The sequence below is a fragment of the Phascolarctos cinereus genome, unplaced genomic scaffold (assembly GCF_003287225.1).
Source record: "Phascolarctos cinereus isolate Bilbo 61053 unplaced genomic scaffold, phaCin_HiC Scaffold_726;HRSCAF=1367, whole genome shotgun sequence".
Lineage (NCBI taxonomy): Eukaryota > Metazoa > Chordata > Mammalia > Diprotodontia > Phascolarctidae > Phascolarctos > Phascolarctos cinereus.
The window spans coordinates 376,020,010-376,044,770 of record NW_027556098.1 but is presented as its reverse complement, the minus strand read 5'-3'; the positions used below and the strand labels follow the sequence as shown (position 1 = coordinate 376,044,770).

The 24,761-nt window shown below is 45.2% G+C and overlaps 1 protein-coding gene across 1 annotated transcript; it reads right to left on the bottom strand.

Moving 5' to 3' along the window:
- Positions 1-1,880: 1,880 nt before the first annotated feature.
- Positions 1,881-23,139, bottom strand: IL22RA1 (interleukin 22 receptor subunit alpha 1). Its single transcript, XM_020983104.2, has 7 exons — positions 22,997-23,139; positions 17,368-17,500; positions 16,288-16,472; positions 15,535-15,710; positions 13,384-13,522; positions 6,821-6,942; positions 1,881-4,962 (listed from the first exon to the last, which is right to left on the bottom strand). Exons 1-7 carry the CDS (start codon positions 23,037-23,039, stop codon positions 4,078-4,080), a joined length of 1,683 nt encoding a protein of 560 aa, XP_020838763.1. The 5' UTR covers positions 23,040-23,139; the 3' UTR covers positions 1,881-4,077.
- Positions 23,140-24,761: the final 1,622 nt, after the last annotated feature.

Genomic DNA, 24,761 nt, shown 5'->3' with positions numbered 1-24,761 from the left:
AGGACCCTTCCAGCTATGAAGTTCTGGGTTCTAAGGCCCTTCTTAGCTCTGACATCCTGTGTCCTAAGGACCCTTCCAGCTCTGACATCCTGTTTTGTTTTGTTTTGTTTTGTTTTAAGGCAATTGGGGTTAAGTGGCTTGCCCAGGGTCACACAGCTAGTAAGTGTCAAGTGTTTGGTCTGAGGCCGGATTTGAACTCAGGTCCTCTTGACTTCAGAGCCGGTGCTCTATCCACTGTGCCACCTTGCTGCCCCCATCCTGTGTTCTAATGGCCCTCCCAGCTCTGACATTCTGTGTTCTAAGGGCCCTCCCAGCTCTGACATCCTGTGTTCTAAGTTTCTTTCCAGCTCTTAGTGTACTTAAGGTTCCTTCTAGCTCTGACATTCTGTGTTCTAAGGACCCTTCCTGCTGTGAAGTTCTGGATTCTAAGGCCCTTCTTAGCTCTGACATTCTGTGTCCTAAGGACCTTTCCATCTCTGACATTCTGTGTTCTAAGGGCCCTTCGAGGTTTGATATTCTGTTTTCTAAGGTCCCTTCTAGCTTTAACATTCTTTGTTCTAAGGTTCTTTCTAGCTCTTAGTGTACTTAAGGTTCCTCCTAGCTCTGACATTCTATGTTCTAAGGACCCTTCCAGTTCTGACCTTCTGTATTCTATGACACTTCCCAACTCTGACATTATCTGTTCTAAGGTATCTTCCTGCTGGGATCTTCTAAGGTCCTTTCTCAGTCTAGTAATTTATGTTCTAAGATTCTACTACATCTACTACAATCTACTACTATGTTTCAAAATTTCAAAGACTCTCAGAATTGGAAGAGTCCTGTCTGTCAGAGGTAAGAGGACTGCCTGTCTCTCTTATCATAACATCCTTAAATAGTAGCCTTGGTTTGCTCTCAGGGGTGTTACGGGATCATTAGGCAAGTCCTACCTTAAATAAAGGGCCTGGATACATGGGGAATCTTTCCATTTGTCACTTGACTGATGAAAATGACCTGAAATAGTGGTTAAATATTAATGAGAAGTTGATAAGGATGTTGACAGGTGGAGCTGCATCAGCAGCAGAGGGAGGGAGCAGAAGGAAGTTTATCTGGGAGGGAGAAGCTTATCTTATGTCCCTTGGGAGAGGAAATTGGCCTCGCCCCACAGTCCGAGGGTCTGATCCTCTTTTTCAGTGATGTGCAGATAGGGCTCAGAGAGAGTCTTCGAAGGGCAGGAGGTGAGCAGCAGCTCTAGCATGGTCATGCTTAACTCCCTCATGATTCCCCCTCTTTGCGATCCTCAAGCCTCATTGAGAGGAGGAGGGGGAAGAAGGGGAGTGGATGGGGCACTGAGTTTTAGCTTCCTCTCTGGGCCCCAGCTTCTTCCTCTGGGAAATGAAGGGAGTGAACTAGAATTGGAATTTTGCAAACCTCCCCCACCCTAGCTCCATATCCCAGACCATCATGAAAATCTTGTGTTTCTAAGATTCTAGTCCCAGCTCTGGCATTAATTTTCATAGCTATTAACATGTAGATAATGCTTTAAGATCTGCAAAGTGTTTTGATGTTATGTCATTTGATTTTTACAGTAACCCTATAAAAGATGCTGTTATTATCCTCATTTTTATTGTTGTTGAATTGTTTAAGTCGTGTCCAACTCTTCAGTTCCTTATTTGGGGTTTTCTTGACAAAGATCCTGGAGTGGTTTGCCATTTCCTTCTCTTGGTCATTTTACAAATAAGGAAACTGAGACAGAGTTAGGTGACTTACCCAAAATCGCACAGCTAGTGCCTGAGGCCGGATTTGAACTCAGGAAGAGGAGTCTTCCTGATGCAGGCCTGGCACTCTATCTACTATGCCACCTAGCTGTCCTTAAGCAGGACAAAGCATTCAGACAAAAGATCTTATTCCATTACAAGTATTTATTAGGTGCCTATTATATGTCTGGTATTGTTCTAGATGCTAGAGATACTAAGATTAAAAAAAAAACAGCCAAAGTTTCTGCCCTCAAGAAACTTACAATCTACTGGAGGCAGGGTACAAATACAACATATACCCAAATAAATAAATGTAGAAGATATAGAAAACAATATAAATTAATTTTAAGAGGAGGAGATCATTAAAAACTAGGAGGAATCGTTAGATCATAGATTGGAAGGAACCAACCTTATATGTCACCTAGTCTATTATCTTCATTTTATAAGTGACTTGCCTCATGTAGGAGAGGGGGGTGGGGAAGAGGGGGAGAAGAGTCAGTGATTCCTCCAAGGCTGTGAACTAGAATTATTGGAAAGATGATTTGCTGTTGTTGGTTAGTTATTTTCAAATGTGTCCAACATAACCCCATTTGGGGTTTTCTTGGCAAAGACACTGGCGCCGTTTGCCATTTCCTTCTCCAGTTCATTTTACAGATGAGGAAACTGAGGAAAACAGGGTTATAAAGTGACTTGCCCAGGGTCACACAGCTAGTAAGTGTTTCAGATGTTTCTGACTCCAGGCCTGGCACTCAATCCACTGTGTCACCTCACTGCTGAGGAAAATGGTATCCTGGACAAAATCTGGAAAGTTTTGAGGAAGTAATGATATTGGGAAGTACAATGAGTTCTGTTTTGAACCTGTCTATTGTGAAACACCTGTAGTGATGGATTACTTAGGTGGAGATGTCTAGGAGGCAGTTGGGGTTGTGGGTCTGGAGTTCAGAAGAGAAAATTGGACTGGATATATTGATTTGGGAGTCATTTGCATAAAGATGAAAACTGAACCCATGATGAAATCACCAAACTGATAAGCATGTAAGTGCTAGGCACTGGGAATAGAGAATGAAACAGTCCCTGCCCTCAGAAAACTTACATGGAGGGGCAGGGGTGGAGAGGACACATGTATACATATGAATATAAGTGAATTATAAACAAAGTAAATACAAGGTGATTTTTTGGCTTGGGAGGGGAAGAGAATGTATGTAGCAGAGAGAAGAGTTGATAGTATATGCAGAGTGATGAAGAAGGTTGAAGACTGGATTTGGCAAATTCAAAAGAAATGTGGTCATTTTACAGGTGTAGTCTCAATGAAGCAAACAGGTAGGAAGAAAGCTAGATTGTGAGTGACTGAGATGTGATTGTTAGGAGAGGCAGTGGAGGCCATGAATGTAGGCAGGATGGGTATGTTTGCAGGCAGCCAGTATCTAGGAAGAGATTGTATGGGAAAGACAGACTATGGTAGTGGAATCTAAACCCTCTTAGGAATGGGTGTGGGGGCTGCCAAGGTCATTGGAATTGGAGAAATGGGGCTCAGGGGCTTAGGGGTGGGGTCCATCTTCTTCTTATAAGAACCCTTTCTCTTCAGGTTCTTCTCCCCTAAAAGGGGTGGAGCTCCCCAAGGGCAGGGGCCGTCTTCCTTTTAAGTATGAAGGCACCCTGAAGATTGGAGCTGTGTCTATCTCCTCAGACTGGAGATCCATGGGAGGACCTGCCTCCCTCCTTTAGACTGGGGACCTTCCTGCGGGCAAAAGCTGTTTCCTCCCTCAGACAGAGGGCTCTCTGGGGATAAGAGCTTCATGTCTGTTTGCAGAGGGCTCCTTGAAGGCAGGGGAGCATTGCCCTCCTAAGCAGGGGGGCACCCTGGGAGGCTCCTTCAAAGTGGAGGCTGTGTCTGTCTCCTCAGACTAGGGGCTGTCTTGGAGGACCTGTCTTCCTCCTCAGATTGAAGGCAGGAACTGTCTCCCCTTTCGGATGGGGGATCCCTATAGGCAGGGACTGTCTTCCCTCTCAGACTGAAGATCGCATGAGGGCAAGGACTATGTCCACCTGTCTCAGACCAAGGGTTCCCCAAATGCAGATAGGGAGAGCCTCTAAAGTAGGACCGTCTTCCTTCTCAGGACTGAGATTTCTGGGAGGTCAGGAATTGTGTTTCCTTTCTGTGACTGCAGTCTCCTTGAGGACAGAAGCTGTGTTTACCCTAATATAAATGGGGGCTTCTTGAGGGCCAGAGCCATGACACAGGGTGACCAGCAGGAGGTTCTGCCCCGGGCTGTATTCCAGGTTGGGGAGAGCCACAATGGCTGTCAGAGCACAATGAGGGTGCTGCTCCCCGCCATACTTTCCTTCAGGGCTCCCACTGTACTGTGAGGTCCAAATCTCTAAAGAGCAAATCAAGCTCTGTAGACTGCCCTAGGCAGCTCCCCTCAGGTCCTGGAGGAGGAACTTCATCCCTGGGACATACTACAGAATCTAGCAGGCTCCAGGCTCCCTCAGTCTGTTTCCTGGGCTGAAATAGGAGGGAAGGGGTGGAGGAGAGGAGGGAAAAGGGATGGTCTTCCACCTGGACAGAGGAAAGCAAAGAGGTTTGGTTGCTTAAGTATCCTGGAGCTATTGATTCCAGTGAACCAGTTGGGTGAACCAGGGGCAGGGCTGGGCTGGGTGGTTGTTCTCTCTGGAGTCCTGGGAATTGATGAAAGAATTCTCTGGAAATCTCCTGGCATTCCTCTGTCTGGGAATTTGGCAACAAGGGTCCAGCTGGGTTCTGCTTGGCCTGAGGTTGGCCCATTGTCCCCTTGAAACATCTGCGGTTCAAAGCCTGTTGTGGGGACATTTGTCCCCCTGAGATCTCCATACAGGCTCCATAAGATGGGGGCCATGGATAAGGGAGGGCTTGAGGAGCATAGGATGAGGGCTCTGTCTCAGGAGCCACTTGTGGGGCATAAGAAGGTGGTCCCACCTCTGGAATTGACTGAGGGGCATAGGATGGTGGGGCAAGTGCCTCATGAGCCAGGAGGACAGGGATGGGTATCTCACTCTGTCCAAGGTAAGTGATCTCAGGCAAGCCAGGGGGCAATGGAGCTCCTAGGGGCTCCCTGGCCCCAGGTATCTTCACCTGGGAGTATTGGATTGGAGGGACCAGGCCCCCAGAACTGCTGAAGTCGATGGCTGGGATCAAGATATGCTCCTGAATGAATCTCAGTGGCTGAAAGGTCAGCACTCTCTGGACATCCTGTGGAGAAGCAAGGACATTGAGGCAAAGTTTAGTGCTGTGGGCCATTGATTCCACAGGGGGTATGGTTGACACTTTGGGGTTCTCCAAGGATGCATCTCAAGGACAGAGATGAAGAGTTGGAAGGAACCCTGGAAGTCATGGAGCTCAACCCTACCCCCTCACGTTACAGATGAGGAACCTGAGGCTCAGAGAAATGAAGGGAGTTGCCTAGGCTTATGCAGCTAATGAGTGGGAGAAGTGGGATCTGAACCCAGGTCTTCCTGACTCCAAGTCCAGTGTTTTCACCACACTGACTCTGATGGACCTGCACTACCTTTGGTGCCCCTCCCCCCTCTCTAACCCATCCTGCACAATCTGCCATGTTGATCCTCCCCAAACTATCTGAGCATTTCAGCCCCCCTACTCAAAAGTCTTCACCGGCTTCTCATTGCATCTAGAATAGAATATAAACTGTTCAACCTAGGACTTAAAGCCTTCCACAATCTGGCTCAATTTACCTTCCTAATCATTTCATAAAAATTTCTTCCCTATATTCTTTATTCTAGTCAAACTAGCCTGCTAGCTGTTAGTAATTATCATCATCATCATTATCATCATTAGATAGGTGGCATCTTTATAGTATTTTAAGGTTTGAGAAGCATTTCACAAGTACTATTTCATTTGATCCTCACAACAATATGGGAGGTAGGTGCTATTCTTATTCCCATTTTACAGATGAGAAAACTGAGGCTGATAGAAGTTAAGCAACTTACTCAGGGTCACCCAGCTAGAAAGTGTCTGAAGTGGGATTTGATTGTTTTTTTTAAAGGCAATTGGGGTTAAGGGACTTGCCCAGGGTCACACAGCTAGTAAGTAGCAAGTGTTTGGTCTGAGGCCACATTTGAACTCAGGTCCTCCTGACTTCAGGGCTGTTGCTCTATCCACTGAGCCATCTAGCTGCCCCTGAGGTGGGATTTGAACTCAGGTCTTGGACTTCAGACCCAACATACTTTCCAGTGGGCTACCCAAATGCTTGCCCATGATACTCCATGTCCCACATTGTGAGCTTGATGTACAAACAGTCCCTGATTAATGTAATGCAAGCTTACTTACTATTTCCTCTTAGAATTCCAAGCTTCCTTTAGGGCTCAGCTTAAGTACCACGTTGATCCCCTAGTGCCTTCCCCTCAAAATTTTGGATGTCCTATGTGTGTATGTGTTGTTTCTTCTTACTAGAGTGTAACCTTTCACTTTTCTCTTTGTTTTCCAGAGCCTAGGATATAGTAGGCACTTAATAAATGCTTTTTGATTGATAACTTGTGTATATGTTGTATCCTCTCAGTAAAATGTAAGCTTCTTGAGAGCAGGAATTATTTCATTTTTTGTTTTTGTATTCCCAGCATTTAGCAGAATATCTGGTATACAGAAGGAATTTAATAAATGTTTATCAAATTGAATTGACACATGGTTAATGAAAGGCAAAGCCAGGACTAGGACCAGATAGATTATTAGCCTCCAAGCCAAGTGAACTCTTCTACACCACATTGTGTGAGAATTGCCTGAAAGGATAGAAAAACGGATCATCTCTGAGCTGCTTCCATATTCTTCAATGCCTGGACACAATTCTTGACCACCTCACTGACTTCTGCATACTATTAAATCCCTAAACTTGCACTTTTTGTGGATTTGGATTCTAGGTTATTTGAGAGGACAAACTGGGTTAGCTCTTAAAATTCTGTATTTCAAGCCTAGGGTCTAAGGGAGAGCCAAGGGGTCCTTGGGTCCCCACTGTCTCTCTGTAAGCTGTAGGCCCTTCCCCTGGAGACACCCACCCTCATTCTCCCACCTCATTTCCCAGGGCCGCAAGGTCTCTCACCAGTGAATTGGGCTGCTTAGGAGGCTTCTTGACATATCGGTAGCTCAGGTAACAAAACACAGCTACAAAGAAGCCCATGGCAAACAGGGACACCCCTGAGAAGGAATACATCCATGTCCAGTCTGGGCAAAGAAAGGAAGACAGATATGGGGAAGAAGGTGAATGGTTAGGTGTAGGGACTTCCCATTTTGGAATTCTAAACACCTGTGACCAACCTTTCTTTCTCTAACCCCTCTTCCCTTCCCTTTCCTTCTTTTCTCTTCCCCTCTTTTCCCTTTTCTTCCTTTCCCTTCCCTTCCCTTCTCTTCCCTTGCCTCCTTCCTTCCTTCCTTCCTTCCTTCCTTCCTTCCTTCCTTCCTTCCTTCCTTCCTTCCTTCCTTCCTTCCTTCCTTCCTTCCCTCCTTCCTTTCTTCCTTCCCACCTTTCCTCTTAGAACATCTTGTGCCTTAAAGGCTGTACCCTCAGAGAGACAAGGGTAGAGTCTATGTGGGTGTGTGTGGGTGTGGAAATGCTTTACATTCCATGGCTTTCACATTCTAAGAGTCCTTCCAGTTCTGTCACTCTGTGTCCCAATGGTCCTTCCTCCTTGAATGCTCTATTTTCTAAGGTTCCTCCCAGCCCTGACAGTTCACTTCCAAAAGGCCACCTCTGGCACTTGCATATTCTAAGGGCCCTTCCAGCTCAGATATTCTATATTCTGAGGCTCCTTCCAGCTTTGACATTCTCTGCTTGTGAGAGAATACAGGACTACAAGTTCAAGGGACGAGAGGATCCAGAATTTCAGGGCTTTTCAACCAACTGTACAATCATGATGCCTCCTATCTAGCACTGATATGCTTATATACCTGAGCCTCCTCACTCCTGGAGAAGTGGATAAAAGGGGGTTTCTCAATTTGCCAGACTGAGAACCAGCTCCTATCCATGGTGATTTCTTCAAAGTGAAGTCTGAAACCAGGGAATGGGATTAGTTTATACCTTACTCTGCAGCAAGGTAGGGTGAGGCTGATTGATGAGATTATATGTCACATACATGTTTACATACAAGCACACACACACACACATACACACACACACACACACACACACACACATATATATATATATATATATATACATATGCTTACATACATATACAGGGGAACCCAGGGACTCCTCAGCTTTCCCTGGGATTCTACAGGAAACTGCCAGCATCAACCAGAACTAGCTAGCACACAGTCAGTTAAAATCTTAGAAAGTGTGATACATCAAGGGTTAGAGGGTGTCACAAAGACAAAAATAAGCAGGCTGACTGATTATCTCTCACTTTGACCTAGTGATCCCACTACTGGGCAAGTGCCACAAGACCAAGGAGAGAAAGAAAGGTCATGTGCAGTATGTACTAATATATTTATAGCAACACTTTTTCTTGTGATAGCAAAACATTGGAAACTATGTGATTGCCCATTGATTGTGGGAAAGGCTGAATATATCATGGTGCATGACTGTGCTGGAGTGTGATTGCACAAGAAATGATGAATATGAGGGACTCTGAGAAGCCTGGGGAGAAATATGAAATAGAGCCAGAGGGAGGAAGCAGAGGCACGAAGCAACGCACACGTGGGCTGCAATGATATAAATGAGAATGACATTTAAATAGAAAGGAGTCTTTGTGGGGGGGGGTGTCTGATTAGTATGAACCAGTTCTGCATAGAGCCTGAGGGTGCACCCCCTTGGGAGAAGGAATAAAATGGAAGTTCCAAGCCTGAGGCCTAGATACCAACTTGAATTGGTCAATCCAACTCCATCCAACTGCAGTGGCCTGTACCCACTGCTCCTACACAGGTGTCAGTGGAAATGACACTGAAGAGGAAGTGCTGTCATCTGCTTTCCCGGTGCACCCTAGGGACCACACAACCATCCCATCTGACCTTAAGCTGAGACCTCCTCTACCAGTTGTCTCCCAGTGAGACACTGGATCTCCTTGGCAGCGAGGACTCTAGCTTTTTTATTCCTGTGTTCATTGCTTTGCCTAGTACTTTGTACATAGTAGGCATTTAATAAATGGCACTTAGTAGGCACGATAAATAAATAAAACAATCAAATTTAAATCAGTTTCTTTTAGAATTTAATTTTATAGTCAATTGTACAGATCTGAAAAATGTGGCAGAGAGATAAAATCAGCTATATATAGTTAGAAAGGTTTCCATTCAAATTCTACCTTCAGTATATACTAACTTGGTGACCTGGAAGCAGCTAGATGGTCCAGTGAATAAAGCACTGGACCTGGAGTCAGGAAGACATGAGTTCAAATCCAGCCTCAAACACTTACTAGTTGTATGATCCTGGGCAAGTCGCTTTGCCCTGTTTGCCTCAGTTTCCTCATTTTTAAAATGAGCTGGAGAAGGAATTGACAAACCACTATAGTATCATCGTCAAGAAAACCACAAATGGAGTCACAAAGAGTTGGACATGACTGAAATGCATGCATACACACACTAACATATATATGATATATACACATTATTACTATATATTATGTATACTATTATATATTTAATTGTGTGTATATATGCATTGTGTGATGATATATGAACCTCTGTGTGTCTGTGTGTGTATACGTGTGTGTGTGTGTGTGTGTGTGTGTGTGTGTGTGTGTGTGTGTGTGTAGGGAGAGAGAGAGCCAGAGACAGAGAGACAGAGAGAGAGGAAGTTCATCTGGTGGAACACGAGTTCAAGAATCACAAGAGAAATAATGAAAAGTGGGAAGGAAGGGAGGTGGGAGTATCAGATTTCAAACTATATGACACAGAAGTAATCATCAAAATGATTTGGTACTGGTTAAAAACTAGAGAACTCAGCTAGTAGAACAGATTAGGTACATAACACACGGACACAAAGGTTCTAGTAGCTTACTGTTCAATAAACCCAAAGACCTTAGCTTTTGGGAGAAGGACTAAAGCAGGATGGGTCAGGACAGAAGTGTCAATCACATACTAATCTGGAGTACTGCCTGAACCAGATTGAAATGTAATGGGGAAATATTTAACAAAATAAATAAAAACACAGTGAAACATAGATAACATTAATATGTGATTTTCTAAGTCAATATGTGGTCCCTTTTTCTGTATGAATTTGGTACCACTGGTTCAGAGTCTAATCTTTAGACCAACATCTCATACCATACATGTTGCTCACTTGACAGAGAGGGGATGAACTCAGAGTATAAAAAGAGTCATCTATCTGTTGGACACAGTCAATATGGGAATTTGTTTTTCTTGACTATGCCTATGTGTTGCGAGGATTTTTTTTTTAAGTGCAGGTTAGGGGTAGGGAAAAAGTGAGATAAAAATAAATGTTGTTAATTGAAAAAAATGCTTTTTCTTTCATTCATTCATTCAATCATTCATTCATTCACCAGATACCATCAAGATATAATAAATGAGGAAATTGAGAGTGAAGAGAATTGTCCAAGGTGACATGTCTACGTGAGAAACTGCTGTCTCCATGAAATCACTTTGTACATTGACCTTAGTTTGTAAGAGATCATTCTAAATGCTGATAATACTGTGATGGGAATCATACGATGATATTACACCATTATTTTGTGCTTGGCTAATAAGACCTTCTAACATTCTGCCCCTTAAGATGAGATTCTTCTGGGCTATAAAAACAGACAACTGTGGTAGCTGGAAAAAACCTGTGGTTTTGGGGGCTCCTCTGAGATCCCTCTGTGTCTCCTGTGGGGTGGGCAATCTTGGCTCTCTGCCTGACTCCTCCTTGCTGCCATCCATACCTGGCATCTATTCTGGCCCCCTCCACGTTCTCAGCTTTCTAGACTCTAAGCTCCCACAGCCAGTTCTTGGAGTCTCCCTGCTTGTGGTATCAGAGGTGGTAGCACCAGTTCAGGCACGGCTAACTGAGAAGCTGCCCCTCCCCATAAAACCCTTGATCCTTCACTTCATCATGGAACCAACCCCATGTGGGAACTGAATGAGTCGCTTATAATCCCTGGCTCCCTGCAACCTACCTCCTCCATGAGGCCTTTCCTTCAATGCATTCTCCCTTCTTCAGTTACATCCACCCTGAAATTCCTTAGTAAGAATTTGGAATAGAGCTTGTATTTACTTCCACTTACATGTTGTCCACCCCTTCCCCAACAGTAGAGTATAAGCTAGGGATGCTAGGTGGCTCCACAGTGTCTACTAGAAAACTAGCATCTGGAGTCAGGAAGACTCATCTTTCTGAGTTCAAATCTGGCCTCAGATACTAGCTGTGTGACCCTAAGCAAGTCACTTGACCCTGTTTGCCCCAGTTTCCTTTTATGTGGAGAAGGAAATGGCAAACCACTCAAGCATCTTTGCCAAGAAAACCCAAACTGAGTCACAGAGTCAGAAATGACTGAACAATAAGAATATAAGCTACTTGAGGGCAGAGGCCAATCCACTTTTGTCTTTGTAACCCCAGCACCTACCACAATGTCTGGTACACAGTAGGTGCTTAATAAATATTTCATGAATTAAATTCAGTTCTGCCCACTGAACTAGGAGTGAGAGGAGATAAAGTGGAGGCAATGGATACAATTAGCCTTTTTCTAGAGTTTGTTGGGCACAAAGCTACTTGAAGAACCAGCATGCACTATGTCCAGAATACGGCTCTTCTAGGACCATTGCCACTTCCTGTCTTCCTCCTGGAGGTCATGGTACCTGAGGCCCAGCAAGCCACTTCTGGCTACTGAGACCTGGTTGTGTCCTGGCCCCTCCTGTGGCTTGGACTTCTACTTGCCATGGGAATGGAGAGGAGCAGATAATTCAGCAGAGCAGAGAATTCCAAATCCAGAAATCACCTCTGGGGCTGACACTTGTACTTTCCCAAATGGGTTTCATGCCTGCTAGTTGTATAGCAAGTTTTCCTCTCCTTCCTACATACTGTGAGTTTCTGGAGGAGAAAATTCAGACAAGTGCTGGAGGGCAGGGAGAAACATAAGTTGGATTAAGCAACTGCCAGGAATTATCAGCTAATCAGCTCTTTGATAGTTAAGAACTGAGTGTACTAGGAACGTGCCTCCATATGTAGCTCTCTCAAAAAGTTTCAAAATACCGACTTGGCAACCAGCTTTAGCAAGTCATTTCTCTGAGGCCTCAGTTTTCACATCTGTGAAATGAGAGAGCTCAATTACACTGTCTCTAAATGTCCCCCAGCACAGACCTATTTTCTCAGCCCCTCCCAGCTCTGCCATACTGTGTTCTAAGATCCCTCCCAGCTCTGCCATCCTGTGTTCTAAGGTCCCTCCCAGCTCTGCCATCCTGTGTTCTAAGGTCCCTCCCAGCACTGACCTATTTTCTAAACCCCTCCCAGCTCTGACATTCTGAGTTCTAAGGCCCCTCCCAGTTCTCCTTTTAGCACTGACTCTGTAGTCTGGGGATCTGGATTCAAATTTCACACTTAATGCCTGGTTGACCTTGAGCAAGTCTTTTGAGCTGCCTAGGCCTCAGTTTCCTCATCTGTAAAATATGGCCTCTGGGCTCCCTTCTAGTTCTAGCTCTGGGATCCCAGTTAGGATCCCAAGTCTTTCCCTTGGCCTATGAAATCAGGCCTCTTTTCCATCTTTTGTCTTAGAGGTCACCCCCCAAACCCAGTGAAAGTTAGGCAGGGCAGAGTGAGACTTTCAGCCAGTTTTCCTGTTAGAGCACTTGGGAAGGGGCGGGCTTAGCAAGCACTCGGCCTCAAAGAATCCCCGCCTTCCTTAAATGAACCTCTCATGGCGTCTCCTAAATGTGCCCTTGTTCTGAGTGGTCTCTTCTTTTTAAAATTACTTTGTTTTCACCCATCTGGATTATTTAATCATCAATTCCTTAGCATACATCAGCTAGTTAGTACATGCTTGTTAATGACTGACTTATTAATGATTGCCTTTTCTAGGTAGATGATGTGTTTCCCAGCACAGTGAAAACTCTGCATTTTTCTTTCCTTTTTTTGTTTTGTTGTCGTTGTTGTTTTTTGACTAGGCAGTGGGGTAAAGTGACTTGCCCAGGGTCACATAGCTAGTAAGAGGCCGGACTTGAATCCTCCTGAATCCAGGGCCGGTGCTCTATCCACTGTGCCACCTCGCTGCCCCTGCATTTTTCTTTTGAGGTCCAGACCTGGGATTTCATTATGGTACATGCTGATTTGGTGTCAGTGGACCTGGGTTCAAATCTCAGCTCTGTCACTTAATACTTGCATGACCCTCCGCAAATAATTTCAGCTCTACCAGCCTTAGGTTCGTGATCTGGAAAATGAAAGAGTTGTACCAGCTCACCTCAGAGGTCTCTTTCAGCTTGCAATCACTGAGCCTGAGATCCCAATATGGAAACTCCATAAACCAATCTAGATAGATGGGCAACTCTTCAGTGGACTGCTCGGAGGGCCTGAGCAGTTACATGATTTTTCCCATCGCCATACAACTACTATGTGTCAAAGGCAAGACTTGAACCTGGGTCTTACTGATTTCCAGGATAGCCCAAGGTCACTGAGCGTGGCAGGAGAAGGCACAGAACTTGAATTTGGGGCTGTTTTCCACTGGACTCATGGGCATCAAAGCTTACCTGTCAGTGTCCTCACTCGGCATGTGTAGGGGGCACTCTCCTTGAAAGGGGTGGGGATAACAATCACGGTGACCCCCTGGTACACTGTGTCTGGAGCCAGGCCAAAGAATTCATATTCTTTCTGCTTCCCTTCAAAGTGCTGCATAAAGTAAAGAAACCGAGGGAGAGAACTTCACCTTATTGATACTCACCAGTGTTTACCTTCACACCCTTTCCACATTACAAAATGTTCTAATACATTTGCTTAAAAAAAGGTCAAGAAACCTTTGTGTTTTGTTTTGTTTTGTTTTCAGCAAGGATTTGAGATTTTGTGGTCTAAGGGACTCCAAGTGAAGAAATTCTCTCCATCAGTGCAGATCGGTACTTATTCTACAAAGTGTAATCTTACAGAACTGTCTGGGAGTCCGAGAGTGTAAGAGACTTACCCAGGGTCATGCAGACAAAATGTGTCAGAGGTGAGTAATAACGATGATAATAATAATAATAGCTATAACAATAACAGCTAACATTTATATAGCACTTTCAGGTTTGCAGAGTACTTTATTTTCTTATTTGATCCCCACAACCATCTTGGGAGGTGGGTGCTATTATTACCTCCATTTTATAGATGAGGAAACTCAGGCAGACAGAGATTAAGTGACTTGCGCCAGGTGACACATCTAGAAAGTATCTGAAGCTGGATCTGAACTGAAGTCTTCCTCCATGGTGCCACCTATCTGCTACCTCCAGGAGAGTATGATTACCCCATTTTACAGATGAGAAAACTGAAGCTGAGGGGTGAGGGATCACCCAGCAAATAGGTGGCAGAGGTAGGTTTCCTGAAAGGTAGGGTGCGCGATGTCCGTGATAGATGGATGTTAGACCTTATGTCAGAAAGATGTGAGTTCAAATCCTGCCCAGTAGCCTGTGTGATCCTGACCAAATCTCTTAACCTCAATATACTCCAGCTCTAAATCTATTATCCTATGACACTTCCCATTCTATCATCCCACTCTTACACTGGCCATTGTACAGAGCCCAAGCTATTTTTATTTTTATTGGTGCCTTTTGTATTTTATTCCCTGTTCCTTTGTAAACACTTCCTTTCTTCTTTCCCTGACTGGTGAGCTTTCCCTAGTAACAAAGACAAAAGAGAGGAACTCTGACCATTCCTGATAGTGTATGTATTATTCCACACCCACAGTCACCCACCTCTCTAAAGAAATTGGGGAGCATTCTCTCAACTCTTCTCCAGGGCCAGGCTGGAGCTCTATCTATTTAATCCCACATTCACTTGAAAAGAAGTCTAGAGTCAGCTTTCAACTGTCCATTTTCAGGGGGATCCAGAGCATAGGTCCCAACGAGGCAATGCCGTACAGCAGAAAGAGCCTCGCCTCTGAGTCGGAGGAGGTGGCTTTAATTTCTGCCTCTGCCACTTACTACATGGGAATTATTAGCAAGTCACTTAACCTGGGCTAAGAGTCAGAAAGAACTGAGTTCAAATCCAGCTGCAGGCACTTACTAACTGTGTGTCCTTGGGCAAGTCACTTAACCTCTGTCTGCCTCATCATCTGTAAAATGAGGATAAGAAGAACACTCACCTCCCAGAGCTGTTATGAGATAAATGGATAATATTTATAAAGCATTTCACACAGTGCCTGGCACAAAGTGGTGCTTAATCTCCCCTCCCCCTCCCTAGGTCTCAGTTTCCTCATCTGTAAAATGGTAGGGTTGTATTGAAAGGCCTCTGAAGTTCCCTATAGCTCTAAGAATCTATGATCCTTTTCCCGGTGAGCTTGGGCAGAAGAGACTCAACCCAAGAACTATGGCAGGAGCCCAGATACAGACCCATTTGGTGGGTGATTTCTGCATTCTGTTATGAACCATGTTGTGCCCAAGTGGAAGAAGCTATCTCAGAAGGTAGTGGGCTTGTTTTCTGGAGGTTTACAAGCAGAGATTGGGGAGTCATTTCTGAGGGATGCTGGGGAAGGGATTCCTGCTCAGGTTGGCTCTGGTTTGAGGACCTCTGGAGTCCCTTTCAAATCCCAGCAGCCATAATTCTAAAGAGCTACCACGTCACCAGTTAATTTTCAGGTCAAGTCTTAATTCTATCTTCTCTCTGGGGAACTGGGAAGAGGGCTTTTTCTGGGACAGGGTGGGTTTAGGGCTTACCATTTGGTAAGTTTGGTTGATGTGCAGTTGAAGGCGATAGAATAGGTCTGGGAATATCTCTTCTAGAGTTTGCTGGTGGCCATCTCTAGTCCAGAGGGCAGTGGGCAAGGGATGCACAACGAGTTTTACAGACCGTACGTTGGGGATGCAGGTCACCAGTGGCGGCTTAATAAGCGCTGATATGGGTGGTGGAAAGAAAGAGGAGAGAGAAAGATGACTGAGCCTGCTCTTCAAGTCCCACTATCATAAGTGCTGACTGTGGCTTTTGCTAAGCAACACAGAGAAGGAAAACCCTACAAAAGCTTGTATAGCTCAATGGTTAGAGTGCTGAGGTTGACACTACAAGGACTGGAGTTCAAATCTTGCCTGTGGTCCTTACTGGGCCTCAGTTTCTTTATATATAAAATGAGAGGGTTTGAACTAGTTGACCTTTGAAATCCCTTCTTGCTCTGTCTGTGATCCTATAACAAAGCAATTAATTTCACCTTTTGGAACCTCAGTTTCCTCATCTGTGAAGTGTGGAGGTTGAATTAGGTACCTTCCAGTTCTAAATCCATGATCCAGAGATGGAGGGAGGAAGGGTGCACAAAGGTCAGGAGAAGTAGATTTTAAATGTTAAAAACTGCTGTAGTGGGATAGATTAGATGAAATAAAGGGTCCCTTTGTCCCCAACTCAGCTCAAAGCCTGGTGCTGTCCTGGGTACTGAACTCTTCTGTCCATCCCCTCCCCCTCAGAAAAGGAGCTGTCCTTACTGTCTCGGCAGGCACTGAACCTTGTCGTCTGCCTCCACTCCACAATGTCTCCGTGGCCTTGGCTAGAAGCCATCACCTTGGCAAAGTACTGCTCCTCGGTGTCTCTCGTCTCGTAGGTCAGGTTGCACGATGTCTGAGTAATGTTCTGACACTCGGCCTTGGGCTTCCATTTTGGGTCTCCGTACCTATAGGGCAGGCCAAGAGGAGAATAAGAAGGAATCCCTTCAACTTCTGAGCTGACTCCATCTCCCTGTGATGATGATGATGATGAGGGAGCAAAGAGGGGAGGGAATGACAGAGGCAGCAAATGGACAGTTGGAGAGTTGTGGAGAGCAGAGCTATTACCTGGCCCCACCCTTGCAAACAAGTACACCTCCCAGCCCGGTCTGCCCGAACAAGCCAGCCCAGAACTTTCACCATAGAATCAAATCAGAATCACAGAATTTAGAGTTGGAAGAGATCCCACAGGCCATCCCTGGGCCATCACATACCTAATAAGAGTCTCCAAGTATGTGAAATTGTATTCTTGCCCACCTCCCTCATAGTCTTTATCCCCAGCAAAGAGTTTCAAGAAGTAACTTGAGGTGGGGCTGTCTTAAACAGGAGTCACTCAGTCTGGGTTCCATATTCTCTCTGCTCTTTTCTCCTCACCTTCAGCTGTGTCCCACATACAGATCCCAGTACTGGGAACGAAGGGGTCAGCCAGAAGAAGGAGAAATGATGGCTCACCTCAGGGAATTCCTGAGTGAGGGGGAAGGTGGGGGGAAGATGCTTTTAAGGAGCTCCCAGTCTGAGGGGGCAAACAGAAAAGTCCTTGTCTTTATGGAACCCCCAATCTGAGGAGAGAGGCACAATATTTACCTTCAGGGAGCCCCTGACTGAGGAAAAACACAGTCCCTGCCCTCAGAGAGCCCCCTCCAAGAGGGCCATGGCCCTTGATCTCTAGGAACCCTGGTTTGAGGAGGGAATCAGTCTCTGACTTTAGAGTCCTCTGAAGGTGGAGATATAGTTCCTGGCCTTGGGGAGAGTCCAGTCTGACTCAGAGAGGTGCAGGCCTGCCATCAGGGCATGTGACTATACCTTTTATACTGCACACTGTAGACTGTGTCTGCAGGGCTTCCCTGAACACTGTCCCATTTCAAAATGTTTTCAAAGTTGCTTGAGTGGAACATCAGGTTTTGAAGAAGCTTGGGATTCTCCTCTGCGATGTATGCTGGAGGGAAGGTCAGAAGCCAGTGAACCAGGAGGCTCCCAGACCCCTATCCCCACCCCCCAAGTCAGCATTGCCCACTGCCCACAGCCCACTGGCCACTGCCCTGACATGGCCTGGGGGCTGTGACCCTCAGGCAAAGGGCAGACATAGCCTTTTGAGCCAGGAATGTGGGAAGCAAGGATGGGATCAGCCCAGTAGCATGAAGGTATTGAAGAGAAAGGCCTTCCTCTGACTGGGTGACACTCAATGGGAATTAGCAGAAAGAACATTGAACTGGGAATTGGAAGGTATGAATTTGAGTCCAAGCTCTGCTATAGACTTTGTCTGTAGCTTTAGGTTGGTGAGTTCTCCTCTTTTAACCTCTGTTTTCTTATCCATTTTAAAAGTAGAGGTGTGTTGGGGAATGTGGCAAGGATAGACCAATAACAGCTCACATTTCAATAGCTTGAAGGATTACAAAGTTTTCTTTACAACAGCTCTGTGAGATAGGTAGTGCCAAATATAATAGGAACATTAGTTTTAGGGTTGATGGTGTCTGGAAGTGGGGTGGAATTGAATAACCAAGATACCTGAGTTCAGGGTTTGGTTCTACTGCTGTGATCCTGGGCAAATTACTCTATCCTTAAGTTTCCTCCTCCTCTAAAATGAGAATCCCTTCTAGAGCTCATATTTTTTTTTTGTTTTAAGGTCAAGCCCTTTCCTTATTCTCCATTTGTTAGTTCCCTTATCCCATCCTGCCCATCCCACCTCCAATCCATCTCACCCCACCTCAACCCACCCCATCCTATCCTATCCTCTCCCATCCCATTCCATTTTATCACTGGACCTATATTCTCATTAGGATAAGGGTAGGACCAGGTGAGGATACCCTTTATCAAAGTAGGTTGGTACCTTTTCTGCAGCTTATAGTCTTAAGAAGTTTATTGGCACTGAGAGGTTAAGAGATCTGCTTCTCTTTCTTTTGTATGTATCCCTGTATTTACTCATCAGTGAATAGTATCTTCCTAGTATTCTTGAAGGCAGGGACTATCTTACTTTTGTGTCTCTGTGTGGGCAGTTAATCAGGACTTATTGATTGAATGATTAAGATCCCTACTAGCTCTGATGTTCTGTGTCCCCGTGACCTTTGTAGGGGGAGAAGAGGATCACCTAGGGGCAAGTGACATGGAGTTCCAAGTATGTGTGTGGGAAATTATAGGGGATGCCTAGGACTGGTAGTTCTATTTTGTGGTCTAGCCTTCGGGGGTGAAGGCATAGGTGCTGTATGGAGGTAGAAGAAACTTTTCTCTAATGAAGAAGGTCCTTGACTCTGTTCCTTTCCTTTATCTTACTACTTGGGGCAGGGATAGGGCAGAGGTTGAATGAGGACATGAAAGGGGAATGAAAGATAAAGGCTACCTGTCCAGGTTCCGGGAAGCCCTCCTTCCTCCCCAGAAATGCTTGGGAAAGGACTGTATGCTATGGAGAGGAAAGATGAGGGAATGCTGTAGCCTGAGAAATGCCCCAGAGAAGGAACTAATTGGATTCTGCTAGGCTTAATGAGGCAATGATTGGTGGCTTCCTGGCGAGATGGAGAATAATTGTTGTTTGTCCTTCATTCTCCAGGAGGACCATGACATCAGGAAGGTGATGCCATAATTTGCAAGTGAATTGATGGAGAACAATAATTCAATGTAGTAGCTCTTCTCTGAGTTAGAGCAAAGCTAGTATCAGTCTGTGTATTTGTGTTCAGTAACTTCTCCAACCCACTGCCCCAACCCCCTACATTGACATTAGTTTAGCCTAGCCGCCAGTACAGTGAGTTTGGGGATTGGGTTGGGGTGCTCCCAGCCCAAGGACTTTCTTCTCCTGGGCTTCTGTGAGTCCTAAGTCTGGATAGGGCTGGCTGCTTCCCTGGAAATTCATAGAAACATTCGGTAAGCATTTGCCAAGTGGTAACTTCATAGGAGCAGAGAGCCTAGAGCTAGAAGCAACCTCAGAAGTCACTTGACAGATGAGGAAGCTGAGGCCCAGAGAGGTACAGTGGTTTCCCCAAGGCTGAACTCAGGCATATAGCAAGCTGGGAGAGTGGACAGAGTGTGATATTTGAAGTTAGGAAGCTCTGAGTTCAAATCTTGCTTCAGACATTAACTAGCTAGTGTATCTCACTTAGCCTCTGTTTCCTTATCCATAAATGAGGACAGTCCCTATCAGACCCAGAATACAAGGCTGCATTTCCTCTTTATCCCCATTTATATTTTGCCCAAATCTATTATCTGCTTCTCAGAATGATAGGATTTCCACACTTCTCCAAAGGCAAGTTGTATATTATGAAATCCTGACTGGAAAATACATTGCTTAGCTGGAAATCCTGGATTTTTAAGAAATGAAAATTTCCTTGATTTTAACTTTACTCAAGACTCTATAATTATTTTATGTCATATGTTAAGTGAATATCTATCTATCTATCTATCTATCTATCTATCTATCTATCTATCTATCTATCTATCTGTCTGTCTGCCTGTCTCTCTGTCTATCTATCTATCTATCTATCTATCTATCTATCTATCTATCTATCTATCTATCTATCTATCTATCAGTTGCCTCCCATATTCCAGGCACTGTGCTAGATGAGAACACAGACTAGAGTGGAACAGTCTCTGCTCTCAGGAAGCTTAAATTGAATCTTGAAATGTTTGCTCCAGCAAATTTCAGCCCAGGATCTCCTCTAGAGCTTCAAGTGCTGTGGTCAGCCTGAGGGCATCCTTCTTCCTAAAGCATCAGGATCAGGAGTTGCTAAGGCCCCTAGTGGTGGAGACCCAAGGAAAAGAGGATAGGAATTTACAGTGAAAGGGACATTAGTGATCATCCAGCTAGATAATACAGACTTATTATTGGAGTTGAGAAGACCTGAGTTTGAATCCTGCCTCAGACACTAGCTAGATAAGACACTTAATCTCTTTCAGCCTCAGTTTCCTCATCTTTAAAATGGGGATACTATTAGCACCTTTCTCCCAGGGTTGTTGTGAGGATCAAATGAGCTGATATTTTTAAATCGCTTTGCAGACTTTGAAGTGCCATATCAATGCTATTGTTAATATTATTATTGTATCATAGACTTTAGAGCTGGTAGGGACCACAAGTTGATCCAGTCCAGCAGTCATGTTTTACAAATGGGGAGACTGAGATGCAGCGAAATGAAGTGATGGGCCCAAAGTCACAAAAGTAGCCAGTTGAAAGGTTAGGATCTGGACCCCCAGCTCCCACAGGTCACAGATAAGCAAACTTCGGACCAGAGAGGGAAAATTACTTGCCTTAAGGTCACAGGTACTAAGTAGTGGAGTCAGCAACCTGACTTCTCCAGGACCACTGACTCTATCAAAGCCAGGGCTTATTCCACATGATAGCCAATAGCTGCTGCCAGCCTCTGTCTGTGGGTCTTCAGAAATAAGCCAAATCCTGCCAACCTCCCGAAGACTGGGATTCCCAGCCCTCTCCCTGAGGCTGTTCAGGGGCAGGAGTGGGAGGAGGTATGAAAGCAGTTCCTTTGAAGTGGATGGTCTAGTCAGCACTTGTCGGGGCTTCCGAGAAACTCTTCTCAGTGGATTTTATCAGCCTCTTTCCTAAGTGGGGTTGTAAGGGACCATCCCCCTGTCTCTGATCAGGCACATGCCCCTCCCCCAAACCCTAATATTCTAACACTCTATGACTTTCATTTAAACAGAGGCCTGACCTGGTACATTGTGATTCCTTGTTGAGTCAGAGAAGAAGCCCTGGGTCTGGAGAGAGAGGACCTAAGATTCAGTCTCAGCTCTATTATTTAAAACTGTGTGACCTTAGACAAGTCACTTTATCTCTGGGCCTCAAGTTTCCACATCTGCAAAATGGGGAGCTATTGAACTAAATTATCCCTGAAGTTGGCTCTACATCCTATGCTCCATCTTTCATTAAGTTCTTCCTAATTTCTACATAAAATACCACTGCCACCAACACTTTCTTTGAGTTTGTGCTCAGAGCATATATACCCCATTATGGCTGAAACAGTCTTTGTTTCCCCTTTGCCTTCTCTTCTCCTGGGAAAGGAGGTCCGATCTCTCTCAGGACAAATGAATGAATAAAACCTTCATGTGCCATCTCACACACAGGGTGGTTGTGAAGACAGAGCCCTCTGCAACCCTTCAAGGGTACAAATGTGCATGCTATGATTTTTAATCCCACATGACAAGGGCAAGGACGGGGGTATAAGAGGTGGACAAAGTGTAGCTATAGCTTTCCCTCCCTCCCCTCTCCTCCCTTCCACTACCATGTGGCCTGGGGATGAGGTGGAGGACCCCTGCTGCCTGGAAGCAAAGGGAGAGAGAGAGACAGAGAAAGACAGAGAGACAGAGAGGCAGAGGGACAGAAAAAGAGAGACAAAGACAGGGAGAAAGAGAGAGACAGAGAGAGAGAGAGAGACAGAGAGAGAGAGATGAGATAACCAGAAAGATTGGGGCTTCATAGAATGCTCAGGACCTCTGGGCCAAGCTCCCCCTTTCCAGATGCTATCACTCAAGGCAGAAAGAGAAAACCAAGGCTAAAGCTTTAACCCCTCCCCACTTTGCCTTAGTTGTCAGTTCATTTCTTTCCTGAGGAGAAAACCCTTTTAGGAGGGATTTATATATGTATTATACACATTATATATGTATTGTATACATATACACATATATTATATATGTATTATATACATATATAAAGTGTCATGCATATATATGCTCAACATACTTTAAAATATATGTATATGTACATATTTCCTTTACATTATGTTATAGACATATAAATATATATGCACAACACATTTAAAATATATATTTATATAAATATATTTATATTATACAAATGTATTGCACATACATATATACAAAGTTTGTCATGCATATATATGACACACTTTTAAGTTCAATCCATATTATTATCATTTCCCCCATCAATCAACAAAACAATAAACAAAACAAATTAAGCCTTGATTTGTAGTATTTGCCAGTCTCCAAGATGTAAATGCTCACACCGGAACTTCCACCATCAGCTCCCCTGTGCTGGTTAGAGCTTGTTCCAACAGCTCCCTGACAAGGGGTGAAAGACCCATGGGGCCATTTCCCCTTCTAACCATATTGCTAAGCTCTCTTCCCACTCTGCCATTCAGGGATTATGTGCAAAGGTCACTTCATGACTTTAGTACTGGAAGGGACCTTAGCGATCATCTAGTCCAATCCCTTCATTTTTTCAGTTAAGGAAACTGAGGCCCAGAGAAGATAAGGGATTTGTAGATCGCACAGCTGGTAAGGAGGAACATGGAGTATTTGAATGCAGGTTCTCTGACTCCAAACCCAGTGCTTTTATCAGAAAAAAACAAAGCAAAACAAAACTGAAAGCCATAGTAATTCCTTGTTAAAGTTGGAGGAGGGAGAAAAGCTCTCTCTGCTCTCTCTGACTCCAGGGAAGAGAAAGAGGGTCTGGCCATGGGGCACTGGGGAAACTCACCATTCAGGATGCTGATGGCTAGGATAGCTAGTAACCACTTCATTGGGTCCCCTGGAAGAGGAGAGTCAGGGAAAGGGCCTTGCCTCTTCTTTCTTCACTTTGCTCTTCTTCTCTCCTTTCGTCAAGTCTCCTCTTCTCTCCCTCTCTCTCTTCTCTTCTCTTCTCTTCTCTTCCTCTTTTTCTCTTCCTCTTCTCTCTCCTCTTCTCTTTTTCCTCTTCGTCCCCTCTCCTCTTCTCTTCTCTTCTCTTCTCTTCTCTTCTCTTTCTCTCCTCTCTCCTCTTCTTCTCTTCTCTCTTCTCTTCTCTTTTCTTCTCCTCTTCTCTTTTTCCCTCCCCTCCTCTCCTTTTCCCTCCCCTCCTTTTCCCTCCCCCTCCCTCTCCCTCCTCCTCCCTCCTCTCCTCTCCTCTCCTCTCCTCTCCTCTCCTCTCCTCCTCTCCTCTCCTCTCCTCTCCTCTCCTCTCCTCTCCTCTCCTCTCCTCTCCTCTCCTCTCCTCTCCTCTCCTCTCCTCTCCTCTCCTCTCCTCTCCTCTCCCCTACCCTCCCTTCCCCTCTTTTCCCCTCCCCTCCTTTCCCCTCCCCTCCTTTCCCCTTCCCCTCCCCTCCTCTCCTCTCCTCTCCTCTCCTCTTTTATCCTCCTTTTCTCTCTTTGCCTCTCTTCCGCTCAACTGTTGGAGTGTTCATGGTGAGGGTGGGGAAGCCTTGGTGCCCAGACAGTCTGTTCCACCCCAGGCCTAGCACTGGGGGAGGGAAGTAGGGAAAGGGCAGGGCCAGTGGGGGAGGGTGGAGCCATGCCCAGGGAGAAGCAGGTGTCCAAAGGTGCTGGACTGAGCTGTCAGGAATGTAGGTGCCCTGGCTGACAGCCGAGGGAGGTCCTTGACTGCTGGTACAGAGCAGCCGGTTTTTCTCGATTCTGACTTCATGCTCCATTCATGGTTGGTCAGTTAGTCAGTCAGTCATTCAATAAACATGTATTAAGTGTTTGCTATATGTCAAGCACCATGCTAAATGCTGGCAAGAAAGGCAAAAGATAGCCTCTCCTCTCAGGGACTTCTTGAATGAATGAGACAACAGACAAACAAGAAGTAGCTAAAATAAATTGGAGATAACCAACAGAAGGAAGGCACTAGAATGAAGAGAAGATAGGATTTGAACTCTGTGCCAAAGCAGGAGGTAGAAATGAGGAAGGAGTGCATTCCAATCATAGCAGACCACCAGTTGGGAGATGGAATGTTTTGTGCAAATTGCAGCAGGGAAGCCAGTGTCACTGAATCCAAGGGTAGGTCCATGGAGGGGAACAAAGTATAAGAAGACTAGAATGGTTAAGGGATAGAGATTATGGAAAATGAAATGGGATTTTTCATTTGATCTTGGAGGTGATAGGGTGCCACTGGAGTCTATTGAGTAGGGGGGAGTGACATGGTCAGAAGATCGCTTTGAGGGGGCAGCTAGGTGGCACAGTGGATAGAGCACCTGCCCTGGAGCCAGGAGGACCTGAGTTCAAATCCAGTCTCAGATCAGACACTTGACACTTACTAGCTGTGTGACCCTGAGCAAGTCACTTAACCCCAATTGCCTAAAAAAACCCCAAACAAACAAAAGATCACTTTGACAGCTGAGTGTAATGGACTGGAGTGAGCCAAGGCTTGAGGCAAAGAAAGCAGCCGGCAGGTTATTGCAGCAATCCAGGCATGGGGCAAAAGGGGCATGAACTAGAGTGGTAGCAGCATCAGAGGAGAGAAAGGATCATATTGGGAGATACTGCAA